Source organism: Biomphalaria glabrata, chromosome 2 (genome assembly GCF_947242115.1).
Source record: "Biomphalaria glabrata chromosome 2, xgBioGlab47.1, whole genome shotgun sequence".
NCBI lineage: Eukaryota > Metazoa > Mollusca > Gastropoda > Planorbidae > Biomphalaria > Biomphalaria glabrata.
This window is the reverse complement of record NC_074712.1, coordinates 37380521-37395252: the sequence shown is the minus strand read 5'-3', so window position 1 is coordinate 37395252 and position 14732 is coordinate 37380521. Positions and strand designations below refer to the sequence as shown.

Below are 14732 nucleotides of genomic sequence, written 5' to 3'. Positions count from 1 at the left end.
CCCCCTAACCCCCCCCCCCACCGAAAAAAAATCCTGGCTACGCCCATGATAGCTTGTGTACATTCGGCCATGTATCTAGATTCTAGATCAACACCTTCTAGATCTAGATCTTATTACTATTTTTAATAAACATAGAATCTAGATAATAGGCCTATAGATTCTATGTATAGATGCAAATTCAATATTGAACAAAAACCTCTTCAGTTTAAAATTTCCGAAAAAGTCAGAATTGTTCAGTATAGAAAGACATGGGCCATCACTCTTTCTCATTTTAATATTGCGTTTTGTGTGTTTCGAGGCTATAAGAGGATTTCCCGTGAACAACAATAAAAATCTCAAAATCGGACATGATCAACCAAAAATAAACAAGGTTCCACTGGAAAATGAATTTAGGACCAACAAGTCCATACACAAATGGACTATTATTTGCTGGGTGGAATCAGGACCATGGTAAAAAAAATAAAATTTTAAAGCTTTAAAAAAATGTTTGATCTAGAATCTAGATCTAAAACTGATGATTATTTTACCATTTCAAGCCCCACCCCCTTTCTTCACTAACACTACTATAGTCTGACTATAGACTATACTAACTATTTACTACTAACTCTAACAGATCATAATCATTATGATAATGAATAATGATCAATAATGCTATGAGTAGCATGGGCATGAGAGATAACTTGTATATCTAGATTCTAGATCTAGTCAATCTAGTCTATAATCTATATTATAACTTAATAACTATCTCTATATTCTATATAAACTATAAATGTATAAAGCCTATTCTATAGTCTATTGGCACTATAACTATAACATAAGTCGATAAGTCACTATTGCAAAATATCTCTAGTAATCAAATTTATATTTCTATTTCAAGCACTTGAATGGTTTTGCTTTTGTGTTTCAAGTAGTTAGTAGATCAATTCTAGATCATCATCACTTCATCACTGAAAAGTAAATCTAGATCTAGATTCTAGATAGATAAAATTTAGATTTATGCCCTTAAGTTGATTATTATTCTGATGAAGACTGGGATTCTCAAAGCATGGAGTTTGGGACAGTGTACTTACAGCTTTAAGTTTAAGATTTGTCTGTATACATATATATTATATAAAAAAGTTAACTAACTAGTTCTTAGGTACCATGTTGTCATTAACTGGAGACAATATCATGATATAGAGCTTTTCTTGAAAGCTGTTGATGACAAAAAAAAAGATACATGAGTTTAACATCATCAACTCTATTGATAATTGATATTTAAATAAATGGTTCATTTTAATAAAAAAAATTTTACTGCTACTAACATTTAAGTACTATCAGAGCTTTTTTTTGTGATGGTACGCACAGGCATACCGGCGACATTTTCAATGTGAGGAAAAAATTATAACTTTTCTTGTATTTTAACGTTTATTATTAATTTATTAGTAGTTAAAAGTTAGGCAATCCATCACTGAGTACCAGCACCTATTTTTTTACAAAAAAAGCACTTACTAATATAATTTATAAACTATCTATTGGGGTGGGGGTGAATACAATTTACTTGTTCATGTGGCCGTGTGGATGGTTAGCAAGGGCCCTATTTTTCCTTTCTGGACCCTCTCCAAATATGCTGTCATTTCTTTATATTGTTAAAATGTCCCATACTGTCCATCCCCACAATGTAATGTCTTACTTATGTATAGATGCTTTATTTCATTTGCTACTTAGATTTCATGCTGACTCGGCTGCTGTTATTTTACCAGGGCAATATAGGAAACTTTGCGATTCATAATTCTAGGGAATAGATATATTTGAAATCATTGTTTCGAAATAACAATTTAAAAAAAAAAAATCGTTAAATATAAAAAAAAATCAGGGTTTTGTTATTTTTATTTCTCTTCCCCCTTCAATTTCAGTGTCTATGGTTTAGTTTAGTTTACTTTAAAGCCTAGATCTCGAAAGGATGTCTTAAGTAAAATGGAAAATATTACTTGCAGATCTTTTTCTTGAGTTGCAATGTTCACTGTTGAGCAGTTAGACTCAGTTTAGTACATATCTTAAAATGTTTTGAACTTGCTTCATGTAAATGTAACTTTTGATCTTCTGAAAATAAATTGTCACCATTGTATTTTATGTGTGTGACATTGTGTTCTTATTTGTTGATGATGTACATGCATATCTTTGTTAGGATGGATGACCGTTTGAGTAGAACTTATGGTTCACAAACATACAGTTTACCATTAAATGAGTAGGAAATCTTGTTGTATAGCAGAAGTATATATGTATAAGTTTATTATTATAAACTAATTCATCTTCACCACATAGTTTGAATTTGTGTGATACATAAGTTATTGATCCACGAAATTACATGCATGCACAATATACTACAAGTCCAATGTAACATAATTTACTTCATTCTGGGCTGACTACTAACTGACTACTGACTCAGTACCAACTTGACTAGTGGCTCTCATTGAATCTCTCAATCCCAACTGCCATGTTCAGAATCGTTCACTTAGCTCATGGCTGTGGTGAATACTAAATCATAATACTGTTTGGGGTTCTCTGCTTACGTCACAACTATGAGGTGGTAACATAAATGCTTTTATTTTTAAAATTAAGTATGTAAAATGGATGCACATAGAGCTAAAGCATTTTTAATAATCAAAGTGAATAAAATTTGATTATTTATTTCATTTCATAGTTCAGTGGAGAGGGCATTCTGGCTGTAGATTCCTTCTTCACTACAATTTTTACTGTTTCCCTGTGTTAACTGGGGTGTTAGGCGTGGGGCTAGAATGGAGTGTGAGGTTCTGAGCTCACCATGAATGACTCTTGATTAGTTTGAGCATTGCATCTCCGTGTTGTAGTATTTGGAGGTACTGGGCCATGTGGCAAGAACTGAGTGTGCGTGTGTGAGGTATTTTCATTTGTACAATTAATATTGCATAAACTTATCACATGATTTTACGTATTCTGAATACTAAGTATAGATATTTAGTATTAAATATTGGTATTGTTCAATGATTGTTGACCACTTATTTACAGTTCAGTTATTATGCAACTTGATTTGCTGCTGTTCTTTGATTAATACATTAACCTATTGAGGTGGGGGAACACGATTAGTTATTTATATCATCCCCTAAATAAACCTGTAAAATCCACTTTGACAATACAATAATTATATTCTGTTTTGAAGGAACATCTATAACTTAAAGCAATAAGAATATTTATTTCAGACTTTTTTTTTTACAAACTTGAATTGTTGAAGGTATTTGATTCAGTCAGGAACTAGTACTCATTTTAATTTTGTACCAAATCATGTGTTTATTTGTTAACAAAAATAATGTTATTGTTATCAGGGTGCTTCTCATGTGGAATGGAAAGTGGTTTTCGAGTTTACAATGCCGACCCTTTAAAAGAAAAAGAAAGACAAGGTTTGTTTTATCTGTTCCAGAATGTATTGAGCTTTTAGTGCATAAATCTTTAATGTTTAATAATTTAAAGTCAACTAACCTGTCTTTAAATAAAAGTTGCTTACTGACAAAATTAGGTTTTAGATATTCATAAAAAGTATTAGATATTTTTATACCTAAATGTAGCTAATTTACTGACTAAAATAGGTTTTAGATATTTATAGTAATCAATAGTTGATGTAAGTTAAATGCCTAAATGTAGTACTATAGAGAAAAACATTTTTTTCATATCATTAAGAGCTGCATGACACACTTTTATCATCTATTCTTGTACATGTACAGTAAGTTAAATCATAAAATATTTGTTATAACCTTAATCTGTTAAACTTTTTTTTAAAGATGCACATTAACATTTTTTTTTAAATATTGAGATTCACCCCATCTCTTTCAGTGGTACATACGTTTAAGCCCTGAAAATTGTTTCATACCCATTTTATAGAATTACATTGAGTCAGCCATCATTACATATATCATAAGCTCAACTGTTTAACCTCTTGAGAAAACAATCTTTTCCCTCTGCAATGTCTGATGTGATGAAAGAGGTCAATCTTTGAGACACATGCATGTCACAGTTCCTTATGGTACATCACTTTAACTATTATATTAAAAAAAAAAAACAACTTCAAACATTGGGTCAAATCCTCAAGTTTATTTTAGCGAGATAAAACTTAGTATATGAAGTAGGTTGCAAATATTTGATTGTGCTGTAAACAATTCTCTAATCAATAGTTTCTTTTGTGTTGAAAAAAAAAGTTTGGAATGCAACAATAAAGGTATGATGGCATGGTATGATGATTTGAAAATGTGAACATTAGTCATAAAGGGATTATCAGTCTGTTCTGAAATCTCTGCTTTAAAAGCTACTTTGAAGTTCCTATTATTGTCATTTATCTAGACCAAATTGTTTTATTCTTTGGTTTTTCTTGTCACAGATCAGTAGGTCCACCGTTTCAATAGTAGTTCTCTTTGTCTGTAATCATTATGTTCAAGAAGAACATATCTAACCATTGAAAGAAGGATAACATGAGCAAGGCTGTTCACAAAGACTTGTATTCACTATGTTTGAAAAAATAATTTCTTTGTAGATTTTTCTGATGGAGGCATTGGTCATGTAGAAATGTTATTTCGCTGCAACTATTTAGCTCTTGTTGGAGGAGGCAAAAACCCAAAGTACCCACCAAATAAAGGTAAAAACATTACAATTGAAATGTCTATTTTGTAGTTCTCATTTTGATTCACCACCACCCTTTTCTCACCCTTCCCCCCTAAAAAAAAAGATATATGTAACTCTATGTATTTGAGGTTTCAGTTATTTATAATCGAGGTTTAAGTTTTATTGAGGTTTCAGTTATATGTCATTGAGGTTTCAGTTATATGTCATTGAGGTTTCAGTTACAGGTAATTGGGTAAAGAGAGTATTGTGATTTGGCTAGAAGATGGAGACAAAGAGAAGTGTGGCAGGAGAAAGTCTATAAAGCTGTATAAGTTTAAGTACTATAATTTTATATTTAAAAAAAATAAATAATTCACCTTGCTTGTTTTTTTTCTATGCATGCCAGTAATGGTTTGGGATGATTTAAAGAAAAAACATGTGATAGAACTAGAGTTTTCTTCTGACGTAAGAAGTGTACGGCTACGGCGGGACAGGTATGTACATTCTTTAGTCATTAACTGCCAAAAACCTAAATGGCTTGTCTAAACAGCATGTGAGATGTGCAGGTGAGTGGCATCAACTGCTTGGTTACCGAACACAGGGGCTGGAGTTCAAATTCCAGTGCTAACCTGGAATTTTAATTGGGATTTGTCTTGAGCTGTGTTTGTTGAGGGCCCAAAGCATCATGAAAACCTTCTCCCAGATAGTCGTTTGTTGATGGGGCTTACTTTATTGTTTGTATCATAAATATGTGTTATATTGCTTGAAGGAGTGTGAAGAAATATTTACTAAAATGAGTTTTGGAGTAGTCTATCTGCTTATAAGTAGTATTGTACTATCTCAATCTGGCAGTATGACATCCTTATTAGTTCCTAGGCACTCAGTATATGTTTATTGTACAGTGTTTAAGCACATCCCTAACTGTAATTGAATTTACAAATTGAATGCTATTTCAGTTTTGTTTGTATTATATCTCATTATTTGGCTTTGTCTTCAGAATTGTTGTTGCCTTAGACACAATGATCAAAGTTTACACTTTCACACAAAATCCACAACAGTTGCATGTCTTTGAGACTGGCTTGAATACAAAAGGTAAATAGGAAACAAATCATTATGCAGGTTCATAGTTCTTTCATGATTTTGATTATTGCTGATGTATTGTCGTTTGACACAAGTTTTATTCTAATTTTTGTTTGTGTGTCTCTTCTGTAAAGGTCTGTGTGTAATGTGCCCAAACAGCAACAACTCGCTGCTCTCATTCCCTGCTAGGAAGATGGGTCATGTTCAGATAGTTGACTTAGCAGACACAGAAAAGTCCCCCGTAGATATTGCTGCCCACGAGGCCAATCTCAGCTGTATGGCTATGAACATGCAGGGAACAAAGCTAGCCACATCATCAGAAAAGGTTTATCTTCAAATAGTGTCAATGCATTACTTCATTTTAGCTTCTGGCTTCTCATAGCTAAATTAATTTTAAACCTTGATTCATTCTATGACATGGCATCTTGACCTAGGCCTACTCTCTATAGTAACATTTTACCTTAACTTTAGGTTTCACCTCTTTCCATAATACTTTAAGATTTCACCTCTATAACACCTTACCTTAACTTCCAGTACATTTCATGTTAGCTTTCAAGATCATATCCACATCATTAACAGGGATCAAGCATTATCTTAACTAATTTAAGACTTTATCTCCCCCCCCCCCCCCTCCCCGGTCATTTTTTCATTATCTGAAGGGTGAAATCATTCAGTGAAACATTTATTTGATGTTAGTTTGTTATTTAGAATGTGATGTTTTGTTGTAAATCTATCCAATGAAAACATAATCATACGACTTGTGTAGTTTTAAAATTAAAAAGTCCACAATAACAAAGGTGGCAGGCATTCATTCTGTATTCTCCCAAAAATCATTCTTATTTTGTGTCATAATATTACCCCAAGTATTTACACCTCTCTGCACCAATTAACTACAGGCAATTTACATGGAATGATCATATTAAATAGTCATTAGTTTATTCTAAATACAGTACCAATAAGCTATGTGGTATTTTTAAAAGTTAATAATAATTTTTTTTTGCACTCTTAGCACTGCAGAATACAATGTCTTGCGTTTGTAGCACATAGTATTTTTTATTATTTAGTTGGCAATGATAATCTAGCCATATGATGTCCTCGACATTGTTTATTCTGTGTTTATTTCAAAATCTCTCCAAATCTTCCTCTTTTTTTTTCTTTTTTTTTTTACATTTTCCTTTAGGTTACATTATTTCATCCTTATATTTCTCAATGTCACTTTCTCTTCTTTTTTTGTTTTATGTCCTAAAGAATGTTAACCAGATCTTAAAAATCATATAGCTAACAAAAAGCAGATTACTAATTTTACTATGTTTCACTTTATGAATGAAAATCTCCTATAAAGGTGCTATGCATTAAATTCAAACATTTTTCCTGGCTAGATTTTTGTGTGCTGTGCAAATCCAATACTATTTCACTCAACCAGTCTAAACTAGCCAAGAGACATTAAAATTAACAAGACAGACATACTCAAGACTTCTTACTACTTTTACTGATGGGATGATTGCCTTGTCTCCTTATCTGTCGTTGTCTTATCAGTCTCTATCACTATTCGTCCTTCTCTAAACTATAGCCATCTCGTTCTCCATTTACGCCTAGTCTGCCATGTCATTTGTCAGTCTGACTACGTCACTACTTTTACTGTCGCTGAAAACAATACACAATATATTTGTTTACAAACCTAATGTAATCTCTAAACAAACTAGGTCACTACACATTACATCTCAAATTCACTGAAATCATACCTTAATTGTAGGATAGTTTTTCCCAGTAAAAGCTTTACGATTATATAATCCTATGAAACAGATAATTTTTATTTTTTTTCAGGGTACTTTAATTCGGGTGTTTGACACAGCTACTGGTCACCAGATACATGAACTACGACGAGGTGCCAACAGTGCAAATATTTATTGGTAAAAAATTCATCACATATATTTTAAAAATGTTTAATCTGTTGAAAATAAAAAAATAAGTAGGCCTAAACTAAAAAAATAATATTTAAAAAAAAAATACAGCTTATATTAAGTGTATCAGTCCTGTAATTAAATTTGTAATAGATCTAGACTAATAATAATAAATCTGTGCGATAAGAAATATTTTAGCAATTGTTTTTGTTTATGCTTTTAGCTTTCTCAATAGGCTATGATCCTATCACTTGTCTGGAGCAGTTGGGAAGGGGTGGGGGAGAAAGAACGGGGTATCTGGGTGATCTTTTTTAAAGGTATTTATGTAAATTTGAACTCAAGAGGCTAAAGCCTTCTCAGGCTTCTCAAGCCAACACTGTAACCACTCTGCTAGCAAAGAGCATATGAACATAAAAGATTGTATAGTTATCTATTGTTTCTATTTCATGTTTGTATTCACTAAGCCTCAGGTGACAACCTATAAAGGGGACTAATTCAAATATACCACCATTTAGGTGAAGTAAAATTTCTTTCTTTTGTTCGAGATACCAATCAAAATAATGAATTACCAATAGTTAATTAACTTATTGGTTAAGTTTTTTAAAAATTGATTCTTGTGTTGTTAGGTAAAAGAAATAATTGTGCAAAATATCAGCTTAATCCAAGATTGGGTGAGGGAGAAAAAATGTGTACAAACTTTTTACCAGACAGTGAGTTGATATAAGCTTTGTAAAATGTTAGCACATGCTTTAACAGCCTGCTACCATTATGAATAACTTTATAAAACTTTGTATCTTTACTTAATAGACATCTCCAATGTATCTTTTCAGCATAAGCTTTAATTCAGATTCCACGATGCTGTGTGTCTCCAGTGATCATGGCACTGTGCACATATTTTCTACAGAGGATGAGAAAAAGAACAAACAATCATCGTAATACATTTTTTGTTGTCTTTAACCCAGTTATTTTAATTGAATATTAAATACAATGTCAATGTCCTATTCAATTTTAGAGAAAATGAGATGGTAACAGGAAGCAATGATCATTATGTTATTAGAATTTAGCATTCTTATTGCAATTTTTTTAGAGTTAATCCCCAAGTTATGTCCCTTAATCACTGCATAAATTATTTATATCAAAATAGAAGACATTTTGATCATTAGATGTATTAGTATAGTATAGAAAGATATGCAATTGCTTAATAAAATGTTTTTTGAAAGTTGTTCTTTATAGCAAGAACAAAAATTGATTAATAATGATTAAATTTTGTATTACTTCGCTTTTTTTCAGATTGGCATCTGCAAGTTTCTTACCAAAATATTTTAGTTCCAAATGGAGTTTCTCCAAGTTTCAAGTTCCCGGGGGTGCTCATTGTATTTGTGCCTTTGGATCAGAGCCTAACACAGTTATAGGTATTACAGGACAAATTTTAAAATAGTGATGGGAATTTAAAAAAAAAATTCTGGAATTCTGTAAATTTCATCTGATCCATCTTTTTTTTCAGACACCCCTCCCTCCCCCCATATTCTCTGACAAAAAGCTATTTTATTATTTTTCCATTTTTAGAAGAATGTGATATTGGTCTATTTTAGTATTTACTTAGATTTTTTTCTAGGTCTATATAGACCTAGTTCTAATTAAAAAACATGTTTTGTCTAGGTCTAAAGTTTAGATCTAGTCAATCTAGATGATCTAGATTTCCAGTGATTTGAAAATAGAATCTTTAATGTGATTACTTTTGATCTAGACCTTCAATGGTGTGTGCTTTGCTATTGCACATTGTTACAATGGCCCCCAATTACAAGCATTCCCAGGTTTATTCCCTGCTGTCGTCTAGGAGTTTTGCAGATTCGGAGTTATCTAGATAGCCTACTAGATTGATTTCTGAAGGAATAGGGAATTAGATCTATAGAATAGATCTAGATTGGATCAAGATGTAGATCTAAATCAAGTTTAGATTCTACATTAGTCTAATAAATAGATTTATTTGACCTAGTATGACTAAAAGTCAAGATCAAGAATATTATATTAAATATTATCATCTGCTGAGAGATCTTGAGTAGATAAGAGATCAATAGATTATAGATTAGGTCTAGACTTTCTAGTTCTAGATTTTATTGACAACAATATAACATTTAATGATCATAAATCTCTTGGAAGCAAAACTCAAAACAAAATTTACAGATTAACACCTAAGTAAAACTTAAATTAACATGCTCAGTATGTAGTTCTGTTATTGAACATGCTCAGTATGTAGTTCTGTTATTGAACATGCTCAGTATGTAGTTCTGTTATTGAACATATGCTCACCTTCTAAAGCATTGCTCTTCATCTGGTTGTTCTTGTTTAAGAACTCAGCAGAGATTCAACAGCTTTCTCACATTTGCTTTATTACATTTTAGTGGACCCAGAGTAAAGTTCCTTTCATTCATGTAGATATACAACAGTTTAATGACCAGTGAAACAAATTTTAGTTCATATTGCATTTAAGAAGTTCAAGCACATTTTGATTATAAGACACCTTTATTTATAGTTGTTTGAAAGAGAAGTTCACATAATACCAGTATCCTTGAATTGAATGTTCAGACTGCCTGAACCAGATATACAAATCTAGATGCCAAGTGCAATAGAGGAAAATTCCAAAAACTATGAAATTTTTTTATCTAAATGTACAAACAATAGTGCCTTGCATGCATTTTGTGTGTATGTGTGCAGGAAAGCTTACATAGTGTAATCTATACGTTTGTAACTGTATTTAAAGAAAATACTTAATAAATTTCTACATAATTAAAGAAAATTCCATGGCAGTTCACTAACATGGGTTTAGAAAATTTCCTAAATGTGTGCAAAGTTTGTTCCCATCACTGCACATATATTGTATAGACACTTTTTAATGAGCTCATGAACAAGCTTCTGACTAAAAATAAAGCTTCTAGTCTTGTCATTCGTGAGTTGTGCTGAAATGATGAAGTCCTGAACTTTCCTCTTGTGGAACTACTTTCTTTCTATCAAAACACAACATTGTTAACATTCTCTTTAATTACATTGTTAATATTCCCTTTGCCCTGGAGGTTTTGGTCTTTAAGCACTTAGGACTCATTTATTGGCTGGCAAGGAAACTTAGTTTATTGTTGGTTGGATCTATCACCTTTCTGATAATGTCAGTGTACTTTTATAGAATAATATTCAATCAATGCTGTCTATTTTACCAGTATACCTTGTAAATCACCAGTAGCTAATTTTTTCTCACTTTGTTTGCTGCACGTTATAACTTATATTTTTTTATATTCTATTTAGTTATTTGTGCAGATGGCAGTTACTATAAATTTATCTTCAATGCTAAAGGGGAGTGCACCCGGGATGTCTATGCACAGTTTCTAGAGATGACAGATGACCGATCTTGAAGAGAAGACACCATATTGAACACAATACCATTTAGTTCTGTTCTTCAACTACCTAGGCTATGATGTGAATGTCCTATCATATACTCAGTCAATGTATCCTTTATTGTGTCTGTATAGTACTAATATAATAACTGTGTTGAATGCCAGCAGTGTACAGAAATAAGTAATGCTTGATTCTCAAAAACATAAAGTGTAAGTTTTACCAATGTTGCATTTATGCAATAACCACAAACATTTACTAGGAAGATATTCACTCCTAATACTTAACAAAACTGTGTTGTTGTTTTTTTTTTCATGGAGATTTAAATTTTTTTTTTCTAAAAACTATTTGTGCTTCTTTATTTTTTTTTAATGAGCCCATTTCAACTAAATATATGGGATGTTTATTATAGGTGTATAAATAGACATGTATAGTTACTGTACAAAGGACACTATGTAGAAATAAAACCTGCACATCTAAATTAATCTTTTTTATCTTTCATAAGTCAAAACTTTATAAAGAAATATTTTAATTTATAGTTAACCTGTCTTTATATTAGTTAAACATGAACATGTCGCATATTAACATGAATGTTTTAAATGTGACAAAAAAATGTCTTCATTTGGTCTTAAAGTTTTTAAAAGTTGAAATGTCATAAAATCATAAAATGGTTTCAAAAAATACAAAAGCTACGGTCAAACTTCAGCCAGCAAACAATTGGTTGGTGTACACGTAGAGTCTAAATTTGTAGAAACATTTTCACCAGGTGAATTTATAGTTGTTTTGAAAAAGTAATTAATCCCCAAAAGTTGGAGATGATTAATAATAATGCCTGATTTGGTATAAATGCATTTTGGATTATGTATAAGTGATGCTTGTATAATAGTTGATTGTAGTGTCCAACAGATATTATGCTTAAGTTATTTTATTCTTGACCTTGAAAGAGAAAGGATTGTCTTGGACACATTATTATTTCATGTTGAAATCTTATTCTTTTTGTGCTTTTAACTTTACTGTGAATGATTTCTTTATGTGATACTTAACATTTTGTATGTGGGCTAAATATAACAGTGTGTAAAATAAATAAACCTATTGTGTTGCATGAACGATTTTAAGGATTCACTGGACTCTTATAAAATACTAAGCCTCTTTCACTGATTTTAGCCAGGTAGTTTTATAGTGTATACAGTATAAAGTGTTTTTGTATATATATATATATTATTACTGCAGAGGTCCCTTCAGCAGAGATTCAACAGCTTTCTCACATTTGCTTTATTACATTTTAGTGGACCCAGAGTAAAGTTCCTTTAATTCATGTAGATATACAAAAGTTTAATGACCAGTGAAACAAATTTTAGTTCATATTGCATTTAAAAAGCTCAAGCATATTTTGACTATAAGACACCTTTATTTATAGTTGTTTAAAAGAGAAGTTCTTATAATACCACTAAAACATTTATCTATCATTGAATTGCTTACTAGGAAATACTTGATAGATTTGTAGATAGCGTTGCTATTTCCTTTAAAAATAGTTAATGTGAAATAATTAATTAGTTAATACTGAAATACAAAAAAAACAACACATTAGTGTTTCAATATTTTACTCAAGCATTTTGTATTTTTTTTGTAACCAATAATAGAATTATTTTAGAGAAAATGAAAATATTTGTTTTTCTGGCTTGAAAGATTGTCTTCTCTATTGCAATTTACTTTCATTGAGTATCATTAGGTCTTGTAAATACACAGATGTGCTTATAAAATAATGAAACACATTTCTCATCCAGTGAAGCTTTTGTTTTTAATCTATGATTCTTGTACCATGTCATGCATGGTGTTTATTTTCTTTTAATTACCTTCACTTAAAAATTAACCTTTTCATTATTTCCCCATTGACTTATTTTTAGCCCAAGAAAAGGAAATCAACTTTTTCACGCAATTGAACTATTTTTGTATGTGCTCAATTTAAAATCACTTCATATTTCCTGATGGTTTGACTGGGTAGAGAGCTGCCAATACAGGGATAATGAAGTGTGGATTCTACTTACTGCCAAATCTAGGTGGAAACATTTGTCAAATCTGAATTATAAATTCTAAATATTTTTTTCTAGCAATCATTGAACAAACAAACTTATCAAACTTACATATCTATTAAAAAATGAAGCATTTCTGTCATTTTTAATCTAAAGTAGTAAATAAATACAAGGCTGAATAAAACATTTTAATTTATTTTAAAGCCAAATAAAGATTAATTCAAAATAGGATTTGCCCTACTAAGTATAGTTTTCCAATGTTTTTTTTAGTGCGTTTCTTAACTGAACTATGTGTTCAACTTGTATTTGCAGTTTTATTCTGGCATCTAGTGGTTGAATGGATGTTCATTTTTTTGTTAGGAATTTCAAATCTGACTTGTATTTTATGCTTGAATTCAATATATTGTATATGTCAACCACTAATTTTTATGCATGCCTTTATGTTCACACTCTACATCATCTACCATTGTTTCTTTAAAAAGAGAATTGCTTACATATGTGTCAGATTTCAGAATTTCTTAACTTAAATCAGTCACATATACAATTTTATTTTGAATTTCAGTATTTAAGATTGTAAAATTGTTTTTTTAAAGTTATAAATGTTACTTATTCCGAACTAGTCAAATTTCCAGTTTCTTGGCTAATAAAAATTACTTATATGATTATTTTTTAGATTGTATTCACTTTATTTTGTCTATCTTTAAGTAAGTTTATATTAAAAAAAAACTTATTTTAAACTTAACAGATACCAATAGTTTTAAGAAGTAAATGATGCCAAGATAAAAACACTCTTGTTTTAATAATCAAACTGTAGAGATAAGATTGGCTACATTTATTGTATCTGTATTATCTTTTTTTTCTGATGCCATACAGATAAATTTTGCTTTGTTGACACTGTTCGGGGTACATTCCAGAAACATTGAATTTATTACAGTCTGCTTGTGTATGAATGAAGAAAATGTTTTAGCTTATAAAAATGTATATGCATTCTTCGTTTATTAAAAAAAAATATTAAATAATCATTTATGTAACAATTATTTTTTAATATTTTTTTCCCATAATGTTTGGTGACAATCAATTTTGATGTAACAATGCCCTAGAACTTGAGCTTACACAGTAAAAATGTTAACACATTTGCTGAGAGTGTGTCATTTTGTAAAAGCTCATAAGCCTCTATGAATTCAAATGAATTACTTCTTCTTCTTCTAGCCAGCTTTATTGCTGCTGAGCTGTGAGCTCTTTTGCAGACTGTGCCAAGGAAAAAAAGTGTGCTGTTTTCTTCAGTTGTTCAGCACTGCCATACAGGGTGTTGGTTATGTTGGGCTGTAGTGGAAGTAGGGTCTGCCTAAGGTGGATTAGGGAGGGGCATTCAAAGAGGATATGGTTTACTGTTTCAAAGGGGTGAGTGCAGTGTCTGCAAAGGGGGAATTGTGTGGAGTTTATTTTGTTCAGGTGGTAATTTAATAGTGGCGTGTGTCCTGTTCTTAGTTGGAAAATTGTAGATTGTTCTTTGCGGGGTAGGAAGTTAATACTGTCCTGTTTGTTAGGCATAGTCATTTCTTCTTATTTGAAGTCAAATGAATTACAAAAAAGCCTTATCTTAACAAAAGAAATTACAGTTAGAAAAATAAAATTTCTTTTAATTTTTTTAGACTTATTATTTAAAAAATGTTTCCTTGTTGAGATATAACAAATCAGTTATTGTATATATCTAATGTATAAAATCTAA

At 30.9% G+C, this 14732-nt stretch overlaps 1 protein-coding gene across 1 annotated transcript; it reads left to right on the top strand.

Annotated features, from left to right (window-relative positions):
• Nucleotides 1-269: 269 nt before the first annotated feature.
• LOC106067498 (WD repeat domain phosphoinositide-interacting protein 3-like) lies at nucleotides 270-14139 on the top strand. Its single transcript, XM_013226715.2, has 10 exons — nucleotides 270-450; nucleotides 3342-3416; nucleotides 4541-4642; nucleotides 5015-5102; nucleotides 5606-5700; nucleotides 5823-6013; nucleotides 7513-7598; nucleotides 8420-8521; nucleotides 8880-9001; nucleotides 10887-14139. Exons 1-10 carry the CDS (start codon nucleotides 384-386, stop codon nucleotides 10991-10993), a joined length of 1035 nt encoding a protein of 344 aa, XP_013082169.1. The 5' UTR covers nucleotides 270-383; the 3' UTR covers nucleotides 10994-14139.
• Nucleotides 14140-14732: the final 593 nt, after the last annotated feature.